General features: G+C 36.0%; 1 protein-coding gene and 1 pseudogene across 8 annotated transcripts; both read right to left on the bottom strand.

Moving 5' to 3' along the window:
- Positions 1-388: 388 nt before the first annotated feature.
- On the bottom strand, positions 389-21,686 carry epb41l3b (erythrocyte membrane protein band 4.1-like 3b). Of its 8 annotated transcripts, none has more exons than XM_026205393.1 (18): positions 21,545-21,644; positions 14,386-14,442; positions 13,136-13,291; positions 12,459-12,563; positions 12,333-12,375; positions 12,175-12,250; positions 11,422-11,640; positions 10,649-10,736; positions 8,576-8,728; positions 8,406-8,503; positions 7,397-7,560; positions 6,732-6,901; positions 4,722-4,793; positions 2,536-2,616; positions 2,352-2,450; positions 1,980-2,060; positions 1,669-1,788; positions 389-1,085 (listed from the first exon to the last, which is right to left on the bottom strand). In XM_026205393.1, exons 3-17 carry the CDS (start codon positions 13,187-13,189, stop codon positions 1,678-1,680), a joined length of 1,614 nt encoding a protein of 537 aa, XP_026061178.1. In that variant the 5' UTR covers positions 13,190-13,291; positions 14,386-14,442; positions 21,545-21,644; the 3' UTR covers positions 389-1,085; positions 1,669-1,677. The 8 variants fall into 8 exon arrangements, with proteins under 8 accessions (XP_026061178.1, XP_026061175.1, XP_026061177.1 ...); XM_026205390.1 differs by lacking the exon at positions 21,545-21,644 and adding an exon at positions 17,044-17,105 and having other exon boundaries at positions 14,386-14,463; XM_026205392.1 differs by lacking the exon at positions 21,545-21,644 and adding an exon at positions 17,031-17,094 and having other exon boundaries at positions 14,386-14,463.
- Positions 4,800-6,722, bottom strand: LOC113045182 (band 4.1-like protein 3; annotated as a pseudogene).
- Positions 21,687-22,730: the final 1,044 nt, after the last annotated feature.

Below are 22,730 nucleotides of genomic sequence, written 5' to 3'. Positions count from 1 at the left end.
AATATTATCTCAATGATAGTAAAATAATAACTGATAAGAAGCCTTAAAAAAACCAGAGCAAACGCATCAATAGATGAAAAATGACATGTTATATTTTATTTCAGAAGCAGGAATAAAGTATTTAAAGTATGATCTATAGATGCAAAAAAGTCCCGGAAATGAATAAAGTCTTACAAGTATACAGATATTTCTATATTGAATATGGATTTTTTTGGGTTTGATCAGACTCGAAAATATTTTACCAGGTAAGAAATTGTTTTTGAACAAACTTCTCTAATCACGAAGCAGTGGAGGAATCAGTTTTCTTCTTACGCTCTGGTCTTTGGGAAGAAACGGGAGAACATGCAAACTCCACACACAGAGGAAGAATCAAGGAAATTCATTGAGATGCATTTGGAAATCATGCTTTTTATTTAAAAATACTCAATTAATACATTGCCTCTCCTAGTTTCTGTAAATAATAAGTTGAATAATCTGCAACATTATTTCTGATATCTCACTGTTGGTGAAGCTGCGCGAGCAGATCCTCAATGATCACAAACATCCAGTTCAACAGTCTTTTATTACAAAATAAAAACTCAAAACAGATCACACCGATGACATGCATCTCTCAGTTCTGTCCCGTTACACTGTCAGGGTCAGATGTAGGAGGAGGTCAAAGGTCAGGCGGAGGGATTTCTCAGGGAGTTTCAGTGTTTTATAAAGTGTGTTTCTCTTCACTCATTTGCATGTTTAATGCACAGTGCCAGAAAAACATCAACTCGTGAAACAACTACTGCAATAAAAATGGACTTCTGATTCAATTCAGACGCGTTTGTCTTCTGGAGCTTGAAATCTGATTTGATTTAGACCTGGACGTGTGTCTGTGAAAGAAACCCAAGTGGCAGAAATTTATATTTTGAATCATTTGAAGAAATCAGGTGTTTTAAGGCGAAGGTTTTTCCTGGAAATTTCACTTTTCCCCCTTTTTGGTTTCTGAGTCCATCATCTCAGTTTGACGAGGGTGAAGCTGATGGCTTGATGAAGAAGATCTGGAGGTCAAAGGTCAGTGGTCACGAGCTGGTTCTGAGCTGACGAGCTCATTCCTAAAAAACACAATCAGAGTGTGGAATCAGACGAGAAAACATGTCCGGATCAGATTCAGGATTCCTACACACTTTCCAGACCTGGAGGAACCCTGCATATTCTACCTCAGCGAAAAAATACATAGTAACTACAAAAATAAAAATACAACTTAAAAAAATAAAAATAAAATAAATAAATAAAAATATGTTTTTTGTTTTTTTATTGTTCATGGCAATTAATATTTAACCCAATAATTGATCTTTTATTTTATTTTAATGCTCAATGATAAACAGTAGATTCTCATTACTGTAATCAGAAACAAATATTTTAAATAAGACTTTTTTTTGTTTTTAAGAGATAAATATGAGCCAGACGTGTGAGTTTTCTGTGAACAGAAGCAGAGCAGAGCAACACAGCGTCACACACAAACACGCTCTGAAACCTTCCCAGCATGCTTCACACGTCACTGCGAGCGCCACACAAGACACAGCGTGAGGTCAGAGGTCAGCACTGAAAGGCATTCTGGGAGGAGGTTGATGATGAAGCATGAAGCGTTAGACTCCAGAGCGGCAGCGGTTGCATGCAGGGCTCGAACCCTCTTACCTCCGAGGTTCACACGTCACCGTCAGCCGCTGAGATCTCGCTCTCTGTATGAACCACTACTCTAGTGACCGACATGTCTGGGTGCTGCTCTTTGACCTCTTTAATGGCCTGAGCCAGAGCCTGACCCACAATGCACCAGCAGAGGGAGACAGAGACCACAGATCAATCATCAGTAACGTGCATTAAATACAGATCTGCTGAACGATTATAAGATTTGATTATAGTCGGAAGAATCCATCATCATCATAGTAAATGTTAGTGGTGATCTGCAGAGCTGATGAGTGTGTGTGTGTGTGTGTGTGTGTAAGCACCTGCTCGTGGTCCACGTCTGCGTCTCCTGTGATGACGATCCTCTTCTCGATGCGAGTCTCTGAAACACCGTCCTTCACCGTCTGACAAACACACACACACACACACCATCAATTCACATCACATCTGAGGAGAAAACACTCCAGCACAGCAACAGCCTGAACTTACAGCTCTTCACAATCACAATACAAGGATAAAGATGTTTTGTGATGATGAAAGCGAGCCTGTTTTATTAAAAGCAACACTTGTGTGTGTGTGTGTGTGTGACCTTGGTGATGTGTGTGTGTGTGTGTGTGTGTGTGTGTGTGTGTGACCTTGGTGATGTGTGTGTGTGTGTGTGTGACCTTGGTGATGTGTGTGTGTGTGTGTGTGACCTTGGTGATGTGTGTGGTGGTGCTGCTGCTGTCGTTCTCTGATGTGATGGTCTGAGCGCTCATGAGGACGCCTGCATCTGAGTCACCGTCCGCATCCACCTGCACACACACACACACACAGGTGTTACACACACACCAGCACACACACCAACAGCAGCATCAGACCGTGATGAGAGCGCTTCACCTCTGAAGACTCGTATGTGATGGTCTTGGTCTCGGTGTGAACCACAGAAACATCTTGAAGCACTTCCTCTTCCTCCGTCTGCTGATTCACAAACACACACACCTCTAATGAAGAAACTCCTCCAGACGTGATGAAGAGTGTGATCATGAGATGAAGACTTAATTAATCAGGGACACATCAAACACCTCCAGTAGTGAAGCAAGAGGAGATTTTGTCAGGTTTAAACAACTGTTAGGTACACATTTATACCCCACATGTGTATAATATATATATATATATATACACAAACTAGTGTTAGCATTACTCTTTGAGAATGTCTAAATATAGAAGATGTCTGAAAAATTGCTAAAAAGTAAAGATTTTAAATATTTGGTTAATTTCAGTGCTATTGTAGTATTTATATACTATACCATTTCTATACTTTTATAGATTTTATGAATACTTTTATTTTATATTTTCGGTTTTCATTTTAAATTTTAGTTAAAGTTGAAATAATTCATTTAGTTGTGCTTTTGTCCATTTCATTAGTTCTATTAAATGTCTATAAAGTTTGAAGTTTGGAACTAAACTGAAATGGAGAATGTTACCTTAGCATCTAGCTGAAATAAAATCCTTCAAACACAGCAATAAAACTGTGGCGAGTGGGGCGGGGCCGAGAGGCGTGGGAACGAGGAGTGAGGCCAGGTGTAGTGATTGGAGATGAGCTACACCTGAGCCCCACCGCTAGTATCGAGTCCCGCCCCACTCGCCACAAAAACCGTTTACCGTAATCACCCTGATTCACTTCATTAAAAGAAAGACAGGACACAAAAGCGCTGTTTCCTGCCGCATCTAATCTCCTTCTAACTCATCTCTCTACTGTACTACAGTAATATAAAGCTGACCGGAGAGCAGACAGGATTTAATCAAATCAATGCAATATTACCGTGAGCGTGAACGACTGACACTAGCTGCATGTGAACCTAAGCTTCAGCTGAGCTGCGTATCTGATGGACAGACGCTCCAGGTTTAGTTGAGTATCTGTCTGTGAGATCCACACGACCCTTGTGTGCTTCTTTCATAATTCAGTGTCTCACAGCTGCTATCTGAAGCTTGAGAGAACAACATCAATCTGTAGATTTACCGCAGGTCTTTGAGAAACGACGACGGTGATGTGATCTATGATGAGGAACATCAAATACACCTACAACTCAAACGACGCTCGCTCTGGAAAACAGCCTCTAACGGATCGTTTCTAAAACATCACGACCTCCGACGATCAGAAACCAGCAGAAGATGTTCTTTGAGAAAGGATTGCTCTCACAGCAACAGGAGATGCGTGTTAAATGAGATTTTGTCTTATTAATCTCGGAGACGTTTCCCAGACGGATTAAAGTGATCCTGAAGAGCGTCTCACAGTCAGACGGGGATCTCCTCTTTGAGTTTCAGACTCAGATAGCGCTGCTCAGGGAGGGCTTCAGAAAGATCTGCTCGACGGTTTTCCAGATTCCAGCAGAAGTTCCCACGATTCTGTGACAGCGCTGTAAATGAGCTCCGAGCTTCACAACATCACGTCTGACTAAATCAGGTCAATCTCATGAACACATTCAGGTTATATTACACCCCAAAAGCATATGTAGGACTGTTTAATTTTTTCCAAATTAAGTTTTATGTTTTTCAAAACTCGTTTTTTTTACCATTTTAATTTTCTAGTCGTTTTAATAATTAAACATCTTTTTTTTATGTCTAATTAATAAAAACCATGAAACGTACACAATGAGCAGCAATTTATTAAAAGTTTAACATAAATTACATTTTAAGGTCCTATTAAATATGCCCCCGCCCCAACAAAAAATAAAATAAAAATAAAAATAATAATTCTGTTTAATTTTTTCAGAAATACTGTGTTTTTTCTGCTCAATAAATTCTGGTAAATATTTTTTCTGGAACATATTCCTTATAAAATCATGTTTTAATAATAACTGTATTATTACTAGTAATCCTATCATTACATTACGTAATGTGTCTCCGTTTCTTCTTCGAGTTAACCGAACTTTTATTTTGACAGGTTGCCTTCAGTTTTTCTCAGAAGGGCTCTCAGGGCAGGTCTAGAGATCGTTCATGTGCTCGTGTATTGAGACACGATCTTCACTGTGCATTTAGTAAACAAACACGTGTTTATGATGTAGTGAACAGAAATATCTAACCTCCACAGCATCAGACGAACGATCCGGCTTCACTGGAACACCTTCAGGTTCAGCTTTATCCTCCTCTGACATCTACAGACACAAGAGAGAAGAAGCGTTCGTTAAAGAAGATAATTGTGTCAGAGGCTGGTGGTGTGAAATAAACACTCCAGAAAACTAAACGGCTTAGGAACCAAACAAACGCTTCATATCCAACAGTCAGGAGATGGTTTAATTGGGTTAAATGCCTTTTAAAACCATCTTTTCCAGCTCGTTTCAATTTGAGAAACATCAGCATCACAGTATCAGCAGTGGAGACAAACATGAGGATGACGATTGGCTTCAAACCAGTCTATGGAGGTTTGCTGGTCTTTGCTGGTTTCTCAGCCTGACCAGCTCGAAATAAAACCCATAAAAGACCATCGAACCACCTTAAAGTGGTTTCTTTCTTCTCAGAACACCTTAGATGATCGATACCTGTGTCCTTATGTCAAAGCTGTCCTCAAGTCAGACTGTAAGGAGTAAGAAGTTGAAAGAGAGGACGAGAGACGAGTTATACACTCATTAAAAGCACAAAAACACAAGCTACTGAGAATAAAAGTCACTAAACTACACACCTCAGTCGCTGATGTGTCCTCATCACACGTGAAGTTTGTTTGATCGCTGTCTGTCTGTTCGAGCAAAGAACATCCCGGAAGAACGCAGCAATAAAGGAAAAAAAACCTGATCAGATCATTACAGACCAGAGATTCTTGATGAGGATGTGACTCGACACGAAAGGAAGGTCTGCTCTTCGTCACGCAGCAGAGACCATGAGAACATGAACTGTGGAAGAGCCTTTTCCAAACAGTAATGATGACATTAAGCGCACAGTATGTGGTGAATGAGGACGAACAGATGAAACACTCTCTCTAACACACACACACACACACACACACACACCTCGTCGTCCGAGCGGTCCTGGAAGCCCTGCGTCAGAGACGATCCGAGCGACGCGGCTCCAGATAGCAGAGACACAGCGCCAGCGGGAAGGAGAGCGTGAGCGCGTACGGCACGGAGACCGAGGTGGAGAGCAGGAAGAAGAAGATGAAGAGGAAGCAGGGGATGAGCGAGGGAGATGTGATGGGCTCTCGGTCAGGGAAGCTCAGGTAACCGTCGAGGTCCAGCAGCGAGGTGCGAGGGCAGAGAGAAGGAGAAGAGCGTTCCTCCTCGGCTCCTCTGGTCCAGTGTCTGCGTGCGAGACGCTTTACGATCCGCTTGGGCCTGACGCCGCCGGCGGCCCGCTGTGCTTTTGGCCGGACTGACGGAGGAAGCGCGCTTGCGGCTGATGTCTCTGCGTCTCCTGCGCACTTTAGTGGACGAGACGGGAGAAGACGGGAGAGAGAGCTCAGATCCCAACAGATCCGATGAGTACGGACACGACTGATGACGGTGGAGGGAAAACATGCGTGCATGAAATAAAAGTGCATGTTTGACAGAAAATGATGTGTGGTCAAGAGAAGAGAAAACAACAGTTTGATCAACATCGATCTGATGCTTTTCTACACATTCGCTTGTGCGGGAGAAAACATGCATGCGTAAAAAATAAAGTTTGAAACAAAAACGTGTGTGGTCAAGAGAGGAGCAAGAAAGCTGGTTAGAATTGATTAGACATCCTTTTTTATTATAAAAAAAATAATAATTATAGAAATTTCAGAGAAATGGTACTACATTTTCAAATTGCATGCCCTGCTGTAAATTGTGACCGGTTGATGAAAAACAAGCCTCTGTTTAATTCTACACATTTAAACTATTCGGAGAAGTTATCTAGGACTATTTATGGAGCAGATAAAATACATAAATCCATTTATTAATCAATTATTATTAAGACTTAACCCTGGAATCTGAGGTTTACATTTTTATGAAACTTTCAAAGCTTTATCTGAACATTTTGCTATGAGATAAACTGTCATCATTTAAAATCCAGACATTAGTGATTATGCAACAAAAAGTCATTTGACTTTTACTGAAGTGTCACTCATTTGACGTTACCTTGGTGATGGAGTGGGGCGGGGCCTGTTCTGATTCGTCAGCGCTGGTTTTATTCTCCTCCTCCACTGAGTTCATCTCCTCTTCCTTCTTCTCTGGCGTTTCCAAGGCGATGAGGTCATCTAAAGCAACAGCAGGTGTGGCGTTCTTCCCGTTGTCATGGGTGACCGTCACTGATCACACAGATACATTGTTACAATCATTCAGAAAAGATACATTTGATCCTACATCAAAAGAGAGGAACAAATCAGTATTTATATATGCAAAACTCCTTTGTACCTTATACACCAGAACAAACCATATATATATATATATATAAAATAAATATCTGCATTCATATTATTATACATGAACAATATTAACGGCTTTGCTTTAATTTGCTTTAATTATGTCACTAAAGTTAATGAATTATATCAATAATATAAATAATTTCTAAATAAATATTACATATATAATAATACACATGAGATATATATATATATATATATATATATATATATATATATATATATATATATATATATATATATATATATATATATTTTTTTTTTTTTTAGGTGTACATTAATTGTAATTTCTGAAGAAGGATGCATTTAGGACACACAGACTTGTAATGCATTTTAAGCACAGCCGTGTCCGGCAGGTCAGTGTGAGCTAGTGTTACGCACTGCTGTCCATGCTAGCGGTGACCGTGTGTCGTCGCTGGAACTGTGGAGCGGCCCGAGCGATCTGAGAGCTAGCGCGGCGCGTCTCTGCTTGTGTTCGGCCGCTGTAGCGGAACTTTGAGCCCAACATCAGGAAGCGCTTGGGCGGAGCTTCAGGAGAAACCAGCCTATCAGGACGCAAGAATCAGAACGCTAGTTAGTGATCATCTACATCTAAACATCCTCTGATGCTTTTAATGGAAACCTTACACATTTTCAACCACAAAAGATGAAATATTATGACAAAACATTTGTTTATACCAGTTATTTGGTAAAAAAAAAAACACAAAAAAAAAACAAAGAGGAGAAAGATTTTATTTTTAGTTAATTATAAAGCACTGAAGAAACTCAAGTATTTTAAGAACATAAAAACTGCTATCTGAAACAAAATAAAATAAGAAATAATATTTTATTTTATCTAGTTGCCAAAGCAACATTTTTCATTTTCATTTTAATTTAACTTCACAAACTAAAATAACAAAAAAAATATTTGTATATATTTTAAAATAAAAATAACTATAAAATACATATTTTTTTAAAAATATGTATTTCTAAAAAATAAAGCAGAAAATATAAAAACATAATAAAAACTAATTTTAATTATAAACCTATGAATATTATTAATAAAACTATTATAAATAAAACTTTTTTTAGTGTGAATTACTACAATGACAAACTGAAATAAAAATGAATAAAAACTAAAATGTACATATTTTTAAAAAACCTAACAAAATTACAAAAACACAATTTCAGATTAATAAAATAAAAATCAATAGAAAAAAAAATCAAAACCAACTCAAAATATAAATAAACACTATATTAATATCTCAATAATATAAATGTTCAAATTAAACCGAAGCAGTAAAACGACAAACTGAAAGAAACAAATAGTAAAAAATAAAAATGGATAAAAATGACAAAAACGATTAGATCTAAGAAATAAAAATGCTGAATGTTAACGCGCACAGCTGACCTGAAGAAGGTGTGATGCTCCACACACACTTTCCAGAGTCTCTTTGCTGCTTTGTGACTGAAGAGCTTGAATCCGATGGTGCTCTCGAACTGTTCCAGCTGAGAGGAGACAGAAAGACAAGCGTCTGAGACTCGTTCACACTCCATCAGACAAGCAGCAGTCCATCTCACCTCTCCTGGACGCACTCTGATGTAGAAGTTGTTCCTCTTGTAGGAGATCTTGATTATTTTGGGCCAGGCGAAGCGATTGATGCGCAGTTTATCTCTGTAGACGAGGAGGCCGCTGGAACAAACTCCCAGCATGATCTCCACACCCTCTGAATCCTGACAGAAACACAGGAACCGCTTCACACTCACATCAGCAGCACAAGAGATCACAGCAGGGTTATTACAACACTTCAACTACATCCACAAAATACTAAAAATTCTATATATATATATATATATATATATATATATATATATATATATATATATATATATACACATATAACATGTTATATTATATGCACACACACATATACACATATATATACACACACACACACACACACAGTTTTTTTTATACCCAAAAGTTATTTTTATATCATTGATATAATAAGAGTTTTTGTAAAAAAACATTTTTTTTTATTAGATTCTATTATATTTTACTTTTAAGTTTCATATTTTACTTTTTAAGAAATGTTGTCTTGGTAAATTAAAGTAAATTTATTTTATGTTATTTTATTTAAATAAAAATGTATTTAAAAAAAGGACAAAAACACAACTAAAATTTCAACATTAAAATGAAAATGTAATATAAAACTTAAAATATTAATAAAAACTGTTTTGTATTTTTTTTTTCATGTATAGTACTGTATGTATGATATTTTTTCCTATTAAATTTCTAATTAAATTTTAATTGTTTTAGTAAAAAGTTTAACTAAATTTAAAATGTTTCGTTGGCAGCCAGCTGATCTCTCCAGTGATGTGTGGTTTGTTCGGAGGACAGTATTTGTCTGAGATACAACTATTAGAAAATCTGGAATATGAGGGAGCAAAAAAATCTAAATATTGAGAAAATCATCTTTAAAGTTGTTCAGATGAAGTTCTTAGCAATGAATATTACTAATCAAACATTACATTTTTATATATTTACGGTAGGAAAGTTACTAAATATCTTCATGGAACATGATCTTTACTTAATATCCTAATGATTTTTTGGCATACATTTTTTTATTTTTATAATTTTGACCCATCCAATGTTTATTTTTGGCTATTGCTACAAATATAACCCAGAGACTTGAGACTGGTTTTGTTCTCCAGGGTCACATCTGCTTTGATCGAGTGACTCTAGACTCATTCAGGAGATGTGTACTAGAAACACCAAGCGTATAAAAGTGAGACACTATGAAAATAACACGTTGGGCAGTGAGAGCTAGAAATGTTGGGAAAAATTCAATGTAAAAAAAAAAAAAAAAAAAAAAAACCCTTCAAACCTGCTCGGTTCAATCTGCTTTCAACAGTGTTTCTGAGAAATTGCTCCCTGTGCCTTTAAAATGGTTGTGTTTATTAAAAATCTGAAATAATTTTTGATGATGCTTTTATGTAACACTTCACTTCAGGATCAGTGTCATTATCGGTGTAACACAAGTGTTTAAATAAACATTATACAATGATAAATCATAATCAGAAATCTGATTGGATGAGCTGTCGCTGAAAAAGTGGGCGGGGCTAATGCACTTCACTTGAGCGGAGTTCATCAGCCCACTTTTTCAGCAGCGCTGGTTTCTGAAGTATTTTTGCCATTCATTGTTCTAACAGGGATTTTTTAAAGCAACCAGCTACGAAGAGAATCAAGCACTACAAACTTTCATTTGAAGCAAGAAAATAAAGTATTTTGCGCTTCATGGGAGTGGGCGGAGCTAAAGATCGCTTTTGGGCAGGTTGTTTGCTGCAACTCCCTGATTGGTGGAATTTCCTGTACAGCATCATGGGTAATGTAGTTTTCCACAACAAACTTCACTATTAAACTTGATTCTATTGAAAATGAGTTGACTTCACTTTTTGTCTATTTGCGTAAATGTGTGCACATTAGATCATGCCTAATTTGCCTATTTAGACATTTCAGAAAACTTGTATAAGACAACAATTGTCTTAATTGATTGTGATTTTTAACTGTTGTAATGTCAGGACGAGCAGCACTGCAGCAGTTTGGTGAGAGAAGTGTTAAAACAGCACACACACGCGCACACACACACACACCTTGGCATGATGCAGGTCGACTCCGTACATGGAGAGTTTCTTTGCGTTTTCCAGGAACATCATGTCAGCTTCAGCAGGAGTCATTCCTCTGTAAACACACACACACACACACACACAGATTACTGATAAATGAACTGGTGAACACACACCTACAGATTCCCCGTGTTTGCAGGTGAACTTTTAAACACTTGATATGAATATGAAGGAATTCATTCATTCTCATCCTTAAACATTCAGAACTTAAAAACTCTAAAATGATCAAATCTGAATATTATATTTGAATGGGATGACCAAAATATACTTTGTGTCATACAAATTATTTTTTTTAAAATATAAAATCCCCATTATAACCAGTAGATGGCAGCAGAGGAGCACTTATTGACTTCTCAGTCATTCGGTTCTACTTTTTCTCTACAATTAGAAATTATAAAATCTCTATTCTTAAATATCAAATCATCAAGAAATCAGATTTTTTCAGGATTTCACACTTTTTTTGTGCATGAATCAAAGTCGCAAAGTGTCTTAAAGAACACAAACTTTTCTTCAGTTTGCAAGTAAATCATACAAAATCACTGAAGTTGTCCAAAATAATACTACAGAAGAATAATGGTACATTTTAATAAGAGAGGAATACATTGAACAGCAAAAATAATTACAACTTTAACTAAAATGGAAAATATTAAAAAGACAGATGAAATATATTTTTAATAGTATCTCGATGACACACAAATACCAGGGTGTGACAGGAGTGTCTCTCATGATGTAAAACTCACTTGTGTCCGCGGTGGAGCTCCAGCACTTTCTCCTCCAGCTCTTTGGTCTGATTCGGGGCCAGACACATGTCAGTGATGTAACTGGAGCCCTGCAGCTCAGAGTCACAGTCTCCCAGCTCCGACTGAGCCGTGTAGGAGCCCAACACTGCGTGTGTGGAGAAAGAACACGGCAAACGGCCAGAAACCACGTCATCTCTCAGCTGCAGACACAGGAAATACCTGAGAGAGAGAGAGAGAGAGAGAGAGAGAGAGAGAGAGACGGAGGTGGGGGGGGGGGGAAGAGAGACAGAGAGAGAGAGAGACAGAGAGAGAGAGAGAAGTGATTAATAGACCTCTATTACACTACTAAAAACTTTACTAAAACTCCATCTAATACAAAAAAGTGTTAAGATACTAAAAAGCATCTAACACAAGTGTTATTTTAGAATCACTGAAATATTAGAAGTTGAATTCATTTTTCTTTTCATCTTTTTTTGTTACATTTATACTAATGAGTTTTTTTATGCCATGTAGTTTTTTTATGAATTAATGAATATAAATATTTAAAATATTCAAAATAACATAAAATAAAATAACAAAAAAGAAAAAATTATAAATAAAATATTAATACAATTATTGTTTATTTTATTCATTATTTGTATTATTTCCATTTTAGTTTTGGTTATTTTGGTACATCAAGTTGAATTCAATGCAAATGAGAAATTTATCTTTGGCTTCGTTGTTATTAATATTATTTTAATTAATAAAATAAACCTGGTGATGTCCTCGGAGAGCTGCGATGGATCGGGAGGATAAAACTTCACGCTGAAGGCACAGTTCCAGGGATCAGCTGAAAAACACAAGACCTTCCTGTAAGAACCTGAAGAGGTTTGGATGGAGACAAAGCAGGAGTGTGTGAGGGAGAGACGTACTGCTGATCTGCTTCTTCATCTCTTTAGAAACGTCCAGCCAGCTCTGTGGGAAAAGCAGGAGGTTCTGCATTGAAAACCAGGCTGAGAGACATGAAATCAGATCAGAGGAAGAAGACTGACAAACACCTTCTGGTTTTCATCGTCCCGGTACGTGATGCCGAAATAGTCCTTCTCCAGGAGATTCAGGTGATCACAAACCTTATCGAACAGAACCTGACCTTTCGCTCTTTTCTGTAGAACACAAACACACACAGAGTCTTAAAGGGACAGTACAGCCAATAATCAGCACTCTGTAGGGATGCAAATATATTATCAATATCACAACAGTCTCGATATGAAACAATAGAATGGAAAAGATTTCTGGACTGCAGATGCAAACACAAACAGGCTTCAATAAAAAAAAAAACGATGATAATAAACATTTTTTTTATTACTTAAAGAAAAATGCTATATGTTGTAACTGTTGAATCACAAAGGTATTGAAGATATTATGAAAAAATATAAATTTTTGTGTAAAACAGAATTACAATAGTATTACAATGTTAATATATTTATTGTTTTACTTCTATTTTTTATTTAATAATAATCATCACAATAAAAAGTATTATTATCTTATAGTCATATTGATGTATAAACCAAACAATATTTTTTGGTTAAATTGTGAAACCATATAAACAAGCTTAAACATGAAATTTAATTCAAAATGTTTAGCTGAGAAAAATAAAAAAAGTTAATAAAATTCACACATTTCTGGACACTATGCTGATCTGTAACTGTGCTTCATCATCATCCTCATCACCCACCTCCACGGTGCAGGTGTAGTCTGAGCCGTCCAGCAGTCTGACCTTACACTCCATGACCTTCAGTCTCTGAGTCCTGCCTCTGCTGCTCAAAGACTTCTGGGAAACGTAGTCGTCCTCGTGCTGCTGCTGATCCGCCGATCTGACCTCTGCGTGACCCTGCGGACCCAAACACAGCAAACCAGTTCATCTCAACCAGTCTTATTATTATATTATTTTAGCATCACTGAGATGCTATTACAGTTTTATTAATAGTCTGAATTAGTTTGTAAATTGGTTGATTGTATTTACAATAACGGCAGATGCAAGTTAAACATTCTTTTTATAAAACTTGACTCCGACAAAAAGATTAAAAATTCTATAAAAGAATCCACAGGTTTACTTGTGATAACTGTAATAAATACGTCCTTAAAAGTTTTTTATAAATTTTATTTCCACTTTAGTACATCAGGTTAAACAAAATACAAATTTAAAATTGCAACTTGTTGAAACAAAATACATTTAAAAAATATTATTTTATGGTTTTAAATATAAAAACTCTGATCTAAATGAACTATCAGAAAGGACAGTCTCATTAAAAATAGATTTCAATGTTAATGAACATCTTTCACTTTAGAGCAATAATCTGGCTTTAAACTTTAAACAGCCATCTGTTATTAAATAGCCACATAATAAAACTGACAGAATCTGAAAGCTGAGACTTTGTTTCATTTTTAAAGTAACAAAGATTTTAGGATGAGACTGTCTGATTCAGTTTTGTTCATGCATCAGCTGAAAGCAGCATGGACTGATTCTTGAGATTAAAGAAATCACCTCGGTTCATTAAAATCACTAGCAGTGTTGGGGGTAACGCATTACAAGTTTACTTTAACTAGTAAACTAATGCATTACTTTTTAATCTCATCTTTTGTTTCTCATGTGTTGACTGACAGCTGCTCCCTCTACTGTACAGATCTGAACTCACATTTCCTTCAGACTCAGACGTGTGCGTTTCACTTTTGTTGTGAAAGGGCTTTTACATACAATTTAACATTAAAAACAAACATTTAAGCCCTGTCCAGATTTAAAAAGTAACATAACACATTACTTTCCCAAAAAGTAACTAAGTAACGTAATGCATAACTTTTTTTAGTGAGTAGCGCAACATTGTAACGCATGACATTAGTAACTAGTGACTAAGCTGTAAAGAGAAGCAGACTATAGGCTTCTGATCGGACACTACACTAAAGACTGGATGTCTGTGAGGCTCTCACCGGGCCGTCGTGTGCTGATGATCGTCCGTCTGCTGTGCTCTGATTCTGAGTCTGGATCTGTCGTCATGGTCAGTTACACTGGAACGACACGCACCCATATATCTATCTTCAGACGTTTCACAACAGCACTGGACTGGAGTGAGCAGTGTGTGTTAATGTGGGAATCAGAGCACAGAAACATGACAGGAGTTTATATTTAGCGGGATGTTTACGCTGTGTTTCTGAAAGCACAAGAACTCCAGGATCAGAGTGTGTTCCTGTACACAGCGTGCCAGCTTGTGTTTATCTGTGACCGGCGTCAACTAGTGACAGCAACACTCAAACACACTCCACACCGGAGAGACGCTTTAGATCAGAAAGAGAACACTAACTCTGCTTTTCCATGCTTAATTCAGTAAAGCTGCTTGATTTAAGGCTATCTATTGCATAATAAACATGACTGGACTTTACTTAGAACTCGTGCAAACATCCACATCGCTGTAATCAAATGCCTTCTTAATTGAGATGCACCTATTGCAATTTTCTTGGCTGATTCAGATTCTTTTGTAAGTGTGACCTGCCAATACCAATTTTCTTTCCACAAACTAAAAACAGTAAACAGTAGGTGACAGCTCTCATCCCATCAAACTAAAACAGGGTCTCCAGCATTTACGAACGTCTCCATTTTCAAGGGTCAAAAACCTGGAGAAGTGTAAACGACAGACAAAAATGTAGCAAAAGTTATGCATTTTAAAACTAAAAAGCACTGTGTAAACGTAGCCTAACATGTGTCCTAACTACACGTGATGCAACACCGTGATAAAAGGTATATCTTCTTCGTGGTAATCAGTTTTTGTCCTAACTAGCCGCGACAGTGACATGCAAAATTTTAATTTTATAAACCGTTTCAATTTCTGCAACTTTCGTGGCTGGAGCATAAACCATCTCTTTTCATAAAGTCAGAAGGGAAACTTACAGTTCACTCACTTTCTGGAATATTTTGGGAATTTCCCTTCAGGAAATTAAAGTACATCCAATATCTCCACACTGAGCTGTAAAACACGCACATTTATGAAATAAAAACCAAGTCTTTATACCAAAACATCTTTAAAAATCTGTGCAAAACCCATCCAAACAGAAGATGCTGGAGACACACGACCCGTCCTGACCTGACGTCAGTGTAGCGTGTGTTAAACCCTTTATTATTACATTTCACAGAAGAATAACACGATAAATACTCGCCATGCATGCGTTTATTTGATCAAAAATACTGTCAAATTGTGAAATATTATTACATTTTAAAACATCAGTTTTCTGTGTGAATCTGTGTAAAGTGTAATTTATTTCTGTGATGTGCAGCTGTATTTTCAGCATCATTACTATTGTTTCATGTTTTCAACATTGATAATAATCAGAAATGTTTCTTGAATCATTATTCTGATTTCTGAAGATCATGTGACACTGAAGACTGGAGGAATGATGCTGAAAATACAGCGGAGCATCACAGAAATACATTACTCTTTAACACAGATTCACACAGAAAACAGATGCTTTACATTAGAATAATATTTCACAATTTTTACAGCATTTTCTAAAAATAAATGCAGCTTCTGTGAGCCGTGAACTTGATGAACAATATAAAAATCTTAAATATTCCCAACATCTTTATGCGAGTGAACAGTGCGAAGTCTAAACTTATTAACAGTCTACAGAAACAGACTTGTGTGAGGTTTCTGTGGCCCAGTGGTTAAAGATTTGTGCCGGTGATCATCAAATCATAAAGTATCATTGGAAACTTACTTTAACCTGCAATAAACACGCTGCAAATCAAGTTACGTGACAAATCTATGAACAAACTTGGTTTACATTCACAAACAGTCTTCTATCTCTTGATCAATACATAATATTGATTTACAATCAGCTGATTCTACAAGTGACTCCTGGAATGTAAGAAACATGATCTAAACCGGAATCAACAGAGCCGTCTATGATTTTACTGCAAGCATGATGTAATCAAGCAACAAACAACTGATTCCAATTAGGATAATGAGCTACAAATATGTAAAAGTAAACAAATATGTAATAGCCGATATCGATATATCAGCCGATATTATTTGTGTATATTACAGTACATTCGTGTGTCCAAACATTTGACTGGTACTGTACTGTAATAAAATCAATGGTATTCTGAACAGCATAGTTTTTCACTGACATGAAACATTAATCGGAATTAACTGTCAGTTTGCCTTCATTTCAAACCTGTCAAGCGTTCCGAGTATTTAAAAACACAAAACGCGCCAAAAATAATAACCGTGCGTCAGTAATAATAATAATAATACAATATAGAAGTTACTGTACATCCAAATCTCAAGCTTTCTGCATTTCTCTAACCCAGTTTTTGGTTAAATGTCCAGCGTTTTGCGTTTGACAGCGCAGAAATCATGTTTTGTGGATAACTGTACTCATAAAACACCTGTAACGTTAATCTTAAATATCCGTGACGCTAATATACTGAATGTAGCGTTATTTTCTATCGCACACGCAGATGTTTCGCTGCTACGCCTTTTAAACATAACGTAAACATCACAAACAGATGTGTTTAATGCACAATGTTCGGTGCTTCTGTAGGTAAGCATGTCACTCAAACGCTAGAAAACAACACACACTCGTTAACGTTACCGGACTCTGCGCTCCTCTCTCAGCGACACCACACCGACGGCACTGGCGGGAGCGCGCGCGCAGCGAGCGGCGCATTCAAAGTCACGTCACCGTCAGCACGCACTGTACGCAACAGCTGAAAGCACGAGATCATACGAACAGCTGTGACGCACGCAATAATGTTAGATATCTATTAAGATACGTTTTCAATGAAGAAATAAAAGAAAACAAAATCTGGTGAACCGTATTATATTAATTGGTAATTTTTTATATTCTCAAAAAAAAAAAATCAAAATGATATTATTATTTAACAATAAAAAATGCTAAAATTATTACAGAAAAGTATTCTTAACCATGTTTTAATGTCGAATTATTATTTTTTTCTTGGTTCTCTTAAATCAAACTCAAAAAAAAAAAAAAAAAAAAAACGAAACCTAATCAAAACGAAACTTTATTCTTTATTTATAGTTTGTTCTCAATGTTCTCATCTGAATTTACTCATTTAATTTATTTATCTAGTTTTATTTATTTAAATTTACTGTAGGTGAATTCCATTATAGACAAAATTAACACAAAAGTAAAAGACTAAACCATGTGTTTATGGCAGAATTGTTTGTTTCTCAACTCTATAAAAAATATTGATGACAAAAATCTAGATGATCTTGATTTAACTGAAATGTAAAAATTACATATTATATTTGTATTTAATTTATTTAAATGTATTTTATTCAATTTTTTTATTATAATTATTTTATTTTTTTCGTAAACTTAATGTCATTTTTTTTCTTGGATGTCTTGTTTATCTGTAAATTCTCTTAAGTTCTTTCAATTTTACAATGATTAAAATATATTATATTTTAAATAAATAGAAGCTCGATGTAAAATAACAAACAGCCAAAGAGCAAATGAAAATATTAAAGCAAATGAAGCTATTTTCCAAACTTTTGACTCTACAGCGTCTGTGATGAAAAACAACATGTTTTTTTGTACTCTCTCGTCTTTATATATATGTGTCTCAATGCTGTAGGTTCTGTTTGTTAATCATGACGTTTTGAGATTATAACTGTATTTATACACCTCTCTCACACACAAACAAAGCGTGTGTTTTGAAGTCGTGGTCGGTCTATTATTTTCATAACAATTAAACACAGATCTTAATGCCATAAAATAGGCTTAAGTTTCCAAATGCAATATAATTTCTTTTTTAAATAAATTTATAATTTTAAATATTTTAAATATGGTTGACAAATAGTTTTTATTCATCTTTTGTAAGTCACTTTGGATAAAAGAGTCTGCTTAATGCATAAATGTAATTCACGTTCACTGTGAATAATTCAGCAATGCATATAATTCAAATGCAAACGTAATGATTTGTTCATCCTGCATTAATATTAAAGCAATATGACATTCACAATCACCGGTCCAGTTCATTCTAATGAAACATTCTTGCAAAATAAGCAATTCAGTAAAATCAATCTCTTTTGCTGACGTCCCTGAAAAGTGCCAGAAAACGGCTTACATTAAATTGAAATAAAGGATATAATCAGTCAGTAAGTAAGTCGCTTGTAGTCGAACTGCTGTGAACCATGAGCAGCTTAAACTGGAATCAGAGACGTTTCTCAAGCTCAGAATGACACACAAAGTCCAGTGTATGAGTCTGAGCAATCCTCAACCGGTTTCAGACGCACAATGACCGCACATGACCGCGCTGCACTTCTTCATACTGCTTCACAAACACTTTTAGATGCTGCATAAGCAAAAGATAACACACAGAAGTCAGACACTTACTGACTATGTCAAAATCCTTAATTAACTTCTGCTTCCAGTTAGTTATAAAGGCTCAGGAAGCATCACATTTAACAATCAGCATTAAACGCACAGACCTCAGATCATTACACAGTGTATTTACATCAGGCTTTATCTGGTGCTAATGAAGAGAATCTCACAAAAGATGTCAAGACTATCTCAAGATCATTCACACACAACTATACATTTGCATTATTCAATCAAAGCCTATTCATTATTTCTGAGTGATTTTTGTATTTTTGTAGTGTACTCTTAAAAGTAAACAGTCAAGATAGCTGCTATAAAAGTGTGAATGTCATAATTATAACCCTGTTGATTCCTGCATGTTCATGTTTCTCAGGAGTGTTTCTCAGACGGATCCACTATAATAGGCTCTTGTCTTGTCTTTATATGGACAAAAGCAGCGTCTTATCAGACCTTTGACCGAACACAAGGTCTCTGCTGTTATCAGGAGCTACACTCACGTGGACCAGGTCTCAAGAACTCGGACTGAAAAGTGCAACACGAGCACGAGCAAAGTCTAAAGGAGCTCAGACCTTTGAGCGGCTTCTTATCAGCTGATAAACTGAGCCACGCCCACGTGACCTCTGACCCCGAGAGCTGACGGCCAGCAGCATCACAGACGACCCTCGTGCACTGAAGAAGCGTCCCAAACAGTGCTTCGTTTCTGTTTACACCAACATTTTGTTTGTGGTTTTAAAAAGACAATGTCAGGATCTCACTGCCAACTCAAACAAACAAACAAATAACATGCATTAAATATGAAAAAGTTATTTTTAAAGTAATAATAATAAGAAAAAAAAATCAACAAAGATATTTTTAATTCATGTTTTAATTTAAAAAGCCATGCTGTGCATCATTTGATGATAAGATCATTTTATTTGATAACATTTATTTGCTTAATCAATAAAATGCAGTGTTTTTGTTGATGTAAATTAAATGTTAGATTTTCATTTTATTAAAAATGCAATAAGTTCCTATAGTATTATTAATGAGTTTTATTAGACACTATTATTTATGATACATTTTTATATATTTTTTTTTTTATAAATCATAAAAAACTGAATCCGAATAAATTAATAAAACACTAAATTTAAGGGACAAAGAAACATAAGTACATAAACCGATTAATCGTCTTATATTAAGTTTCATGGAACTAGAGTTTAATTGTGAACAAAACATAGTTATTTTAACGAACAACAATCAAATGCAAAGATGGTTTTCACTGTAAATTATAAGATGACTCATTATCAGATACTGTACATTTAACAGTATTTTAATGTAAAATTGCAACCAGTGTCCTTAAGAATTATCGTGTTTACATAAAAATTAAAAAACAAGTAATACTTGAAAGTCTGTATTGACTGTAGACTGATGTGAAGCAGCTCCTCATCTACTGTATAAACATGAACGGTTAAATTCTTCCCGTTTATCTGCCCCAGTGACTGCTGATCAATCAGAAAGTGAAGCAACAGTGCTTCATCAAGCTCCTCACAGATTACTGAGAAGACTCGCATGCATTTCTCCTTTAATAACGTCTCGAAGAAGCCCAAAATCCTGTCGCACGTCAGCAAAACCGGCGAGAGGAAATGAAACGTAGTGAAAATCTCTTCCTCTTTCTGAAGAGTTTGCAGTCACACAGCAATGACTCAAACACACGAAACACACTCTCAGCACCTTATACACACGAAAGCGTAGGAAAACCAGACCAAAAACTGGAAGCTACAATCTCTTGAAGCACATTTACACAAAGTATCAAAAGATCAAAGCCGCTCTTTCTTAAAAAGTTACTGTTTGAAATCAGCTTCTCTTTGGAGAAAACCACTGAGGATTTTATTTCCAGACCTGACTTTTGACTCCTAAAGCACTGAGGAACCAAGATATCTGACTGTTTTGATGTCATCGGCTCATTGCTTTCTTTCTGATTTGATCTTCAGCCTCAGCTTGGGCTCTTTAAACCATAGCATGCCAAAGTGAATCTGAAAGAGTTCCTGCAGAATGATTTGGCAGATTTGGGGGTTTCCTGTGCTGTAAATAGGCTACACCAAATAGATTTGTCTGGAAAACCCCCAGATGTCAAAGATATCCGCGTGTTTCTTTTGGAAAGTGACTCACCCAGCGATGCACATCCATATCCGCACACCATCAGCACATGATCCAGGGAGAAAAGAGAGGAAAAACAGCGATCAACATCTCTAGCCGCTTCAACATCAGACATTCAACATGTGCTTAGAGTTTAAACAAGTGTGACACGCAATACTGCAATTTGATGTGATATATTGCATCAAAAATTACATTTTTAACTATTCTTTCATAACTTATTACACACACAGCTGTTGTAAAACCATAATAATTTAAAACTACAGAAATAACATACTACTAAATTAAATTTTTTACACCACGTGACCATTTAAAAAGACCTGGTGAAGTCAAAAAGATTAATTCAAATTAATTAGTGTTTGCCCACTTGTCAATTTTTCTTTATGCAAATGCATGTGCCAACATCATATTTCTCTGTTTAAAAAAATAATGTATTATATTTGACGATTCTAGGAAACTGTAAGTAAATATTTCCCGTGGTTGTACACCAAAAGTTCAACTCTGAAGGTTTTCGATGTTGATATCATGTGATCACATATGCATGCATTATCAAGCCCGTCTGTATGTTCGTATATACTAGGACACAGACTCTTAAGAGAGAGGAAGCAGACTTCACCTGACACAGAGTGGCTCTCAGATGATCCTGGACCAGAGACGGAGCAGATCTGATCCACTTTGAGCTCCAAACACAGAGAGAGGGCTTCACCTGCGGAGCTCCGCTTTCAATCACGCTCGCGTTCACAATGATCGGGGCGGAGTCAGGGGCGGAGAGGCCACGCCCCCGCTGCTTGCTATTGGTTTACTGAGGTATTGACCACGCCCCGACGGTGATCCCCTCCTCCCTGGGGTCATAACTGAGTCTCATATTATATAAGTGACTCTTCAGCAATGATTATTCTCATTGATATATATATATATATATATATATATATATATATATATATATATATATATATATATATAGGAAATTTAGTATAGTATGTGGTATATTTAACCTATTGTAATGTAAAAAAATTATTTGTGTGTATATAGTTGATTAATGTATTATAATTTTATAACATAAATATTATGTTTATATTATAAAATGATATTAAAAATGGAGCTAGATTTTGCTTGCGAAGTTCAGTTTTTTTTATTTTAGAGTTTGCAGCCTTTTAATAAATAATTAAAACTTTTACAACAATTAAAGGCCGATTTCCCCATCTTTATTATATTCTGTAGTAATACTGAATGTGTAATACATTAAGATAAGAGACGATCTTCGATAATAAGATCATCGTTTAGTTGTTCATCTGATGCCACGTAGAATATCAGTAAAGTGAAGGTCAAAGTTCATCTCTTAAAGTCATTCGATCAGATAAACAGGCTGAGATATAAGAGTCAAGCGGAGTTTATGAATGTGATCAGTTATGCATATTTCTGAAATATCGGATAGTTTTGCTTAAATATAATTTAAAATCTATTCTAACGGCAGCTTCACACAAACTACTCATCTGTTATGAAATTAGAATAATATTTGTAATCATATTTTGAATGAAGTGTACCCTCAGTGACAGTAATTGTCCACTAGGTGTCAGTATGAATCCAATTATAGCACAGAAGATACTATTATCTAAAATAACTTTATTTTAATGTAGCAGATAAAACTATTGGACAGCTACAAACTCAGAATCAGAAGAAAATCTGAGTCCTCAGCTACATCACTTATTGCTGCTCACTAAAATAAGAGGAAACAGCATGTGCAAAGTTGCATAATGTGATCTACAGTATATCTATGTGTGTTTATCACCTGAACACATGAA

This window comes from Carassius auratus, chromosome 27 (assembly GCF_003368295.1).
Source record: "Carassius auratus strain Wakin chromosome 27, ASM336829v1, whole genome shotgun sequence".
In the NCBI taxonomy this organism is placed as follows: Eukaryota; Metazoa; Chordata; class Actinopteri; order Cypriniformes; family Cyprinidae; genus Carassius; species Carassius auratus.
The sequence above is the reverse complement of the archived record's forward strand: the minus strand, read 5'-3'. Positions and strand labels throughout refer to the sequence as shown.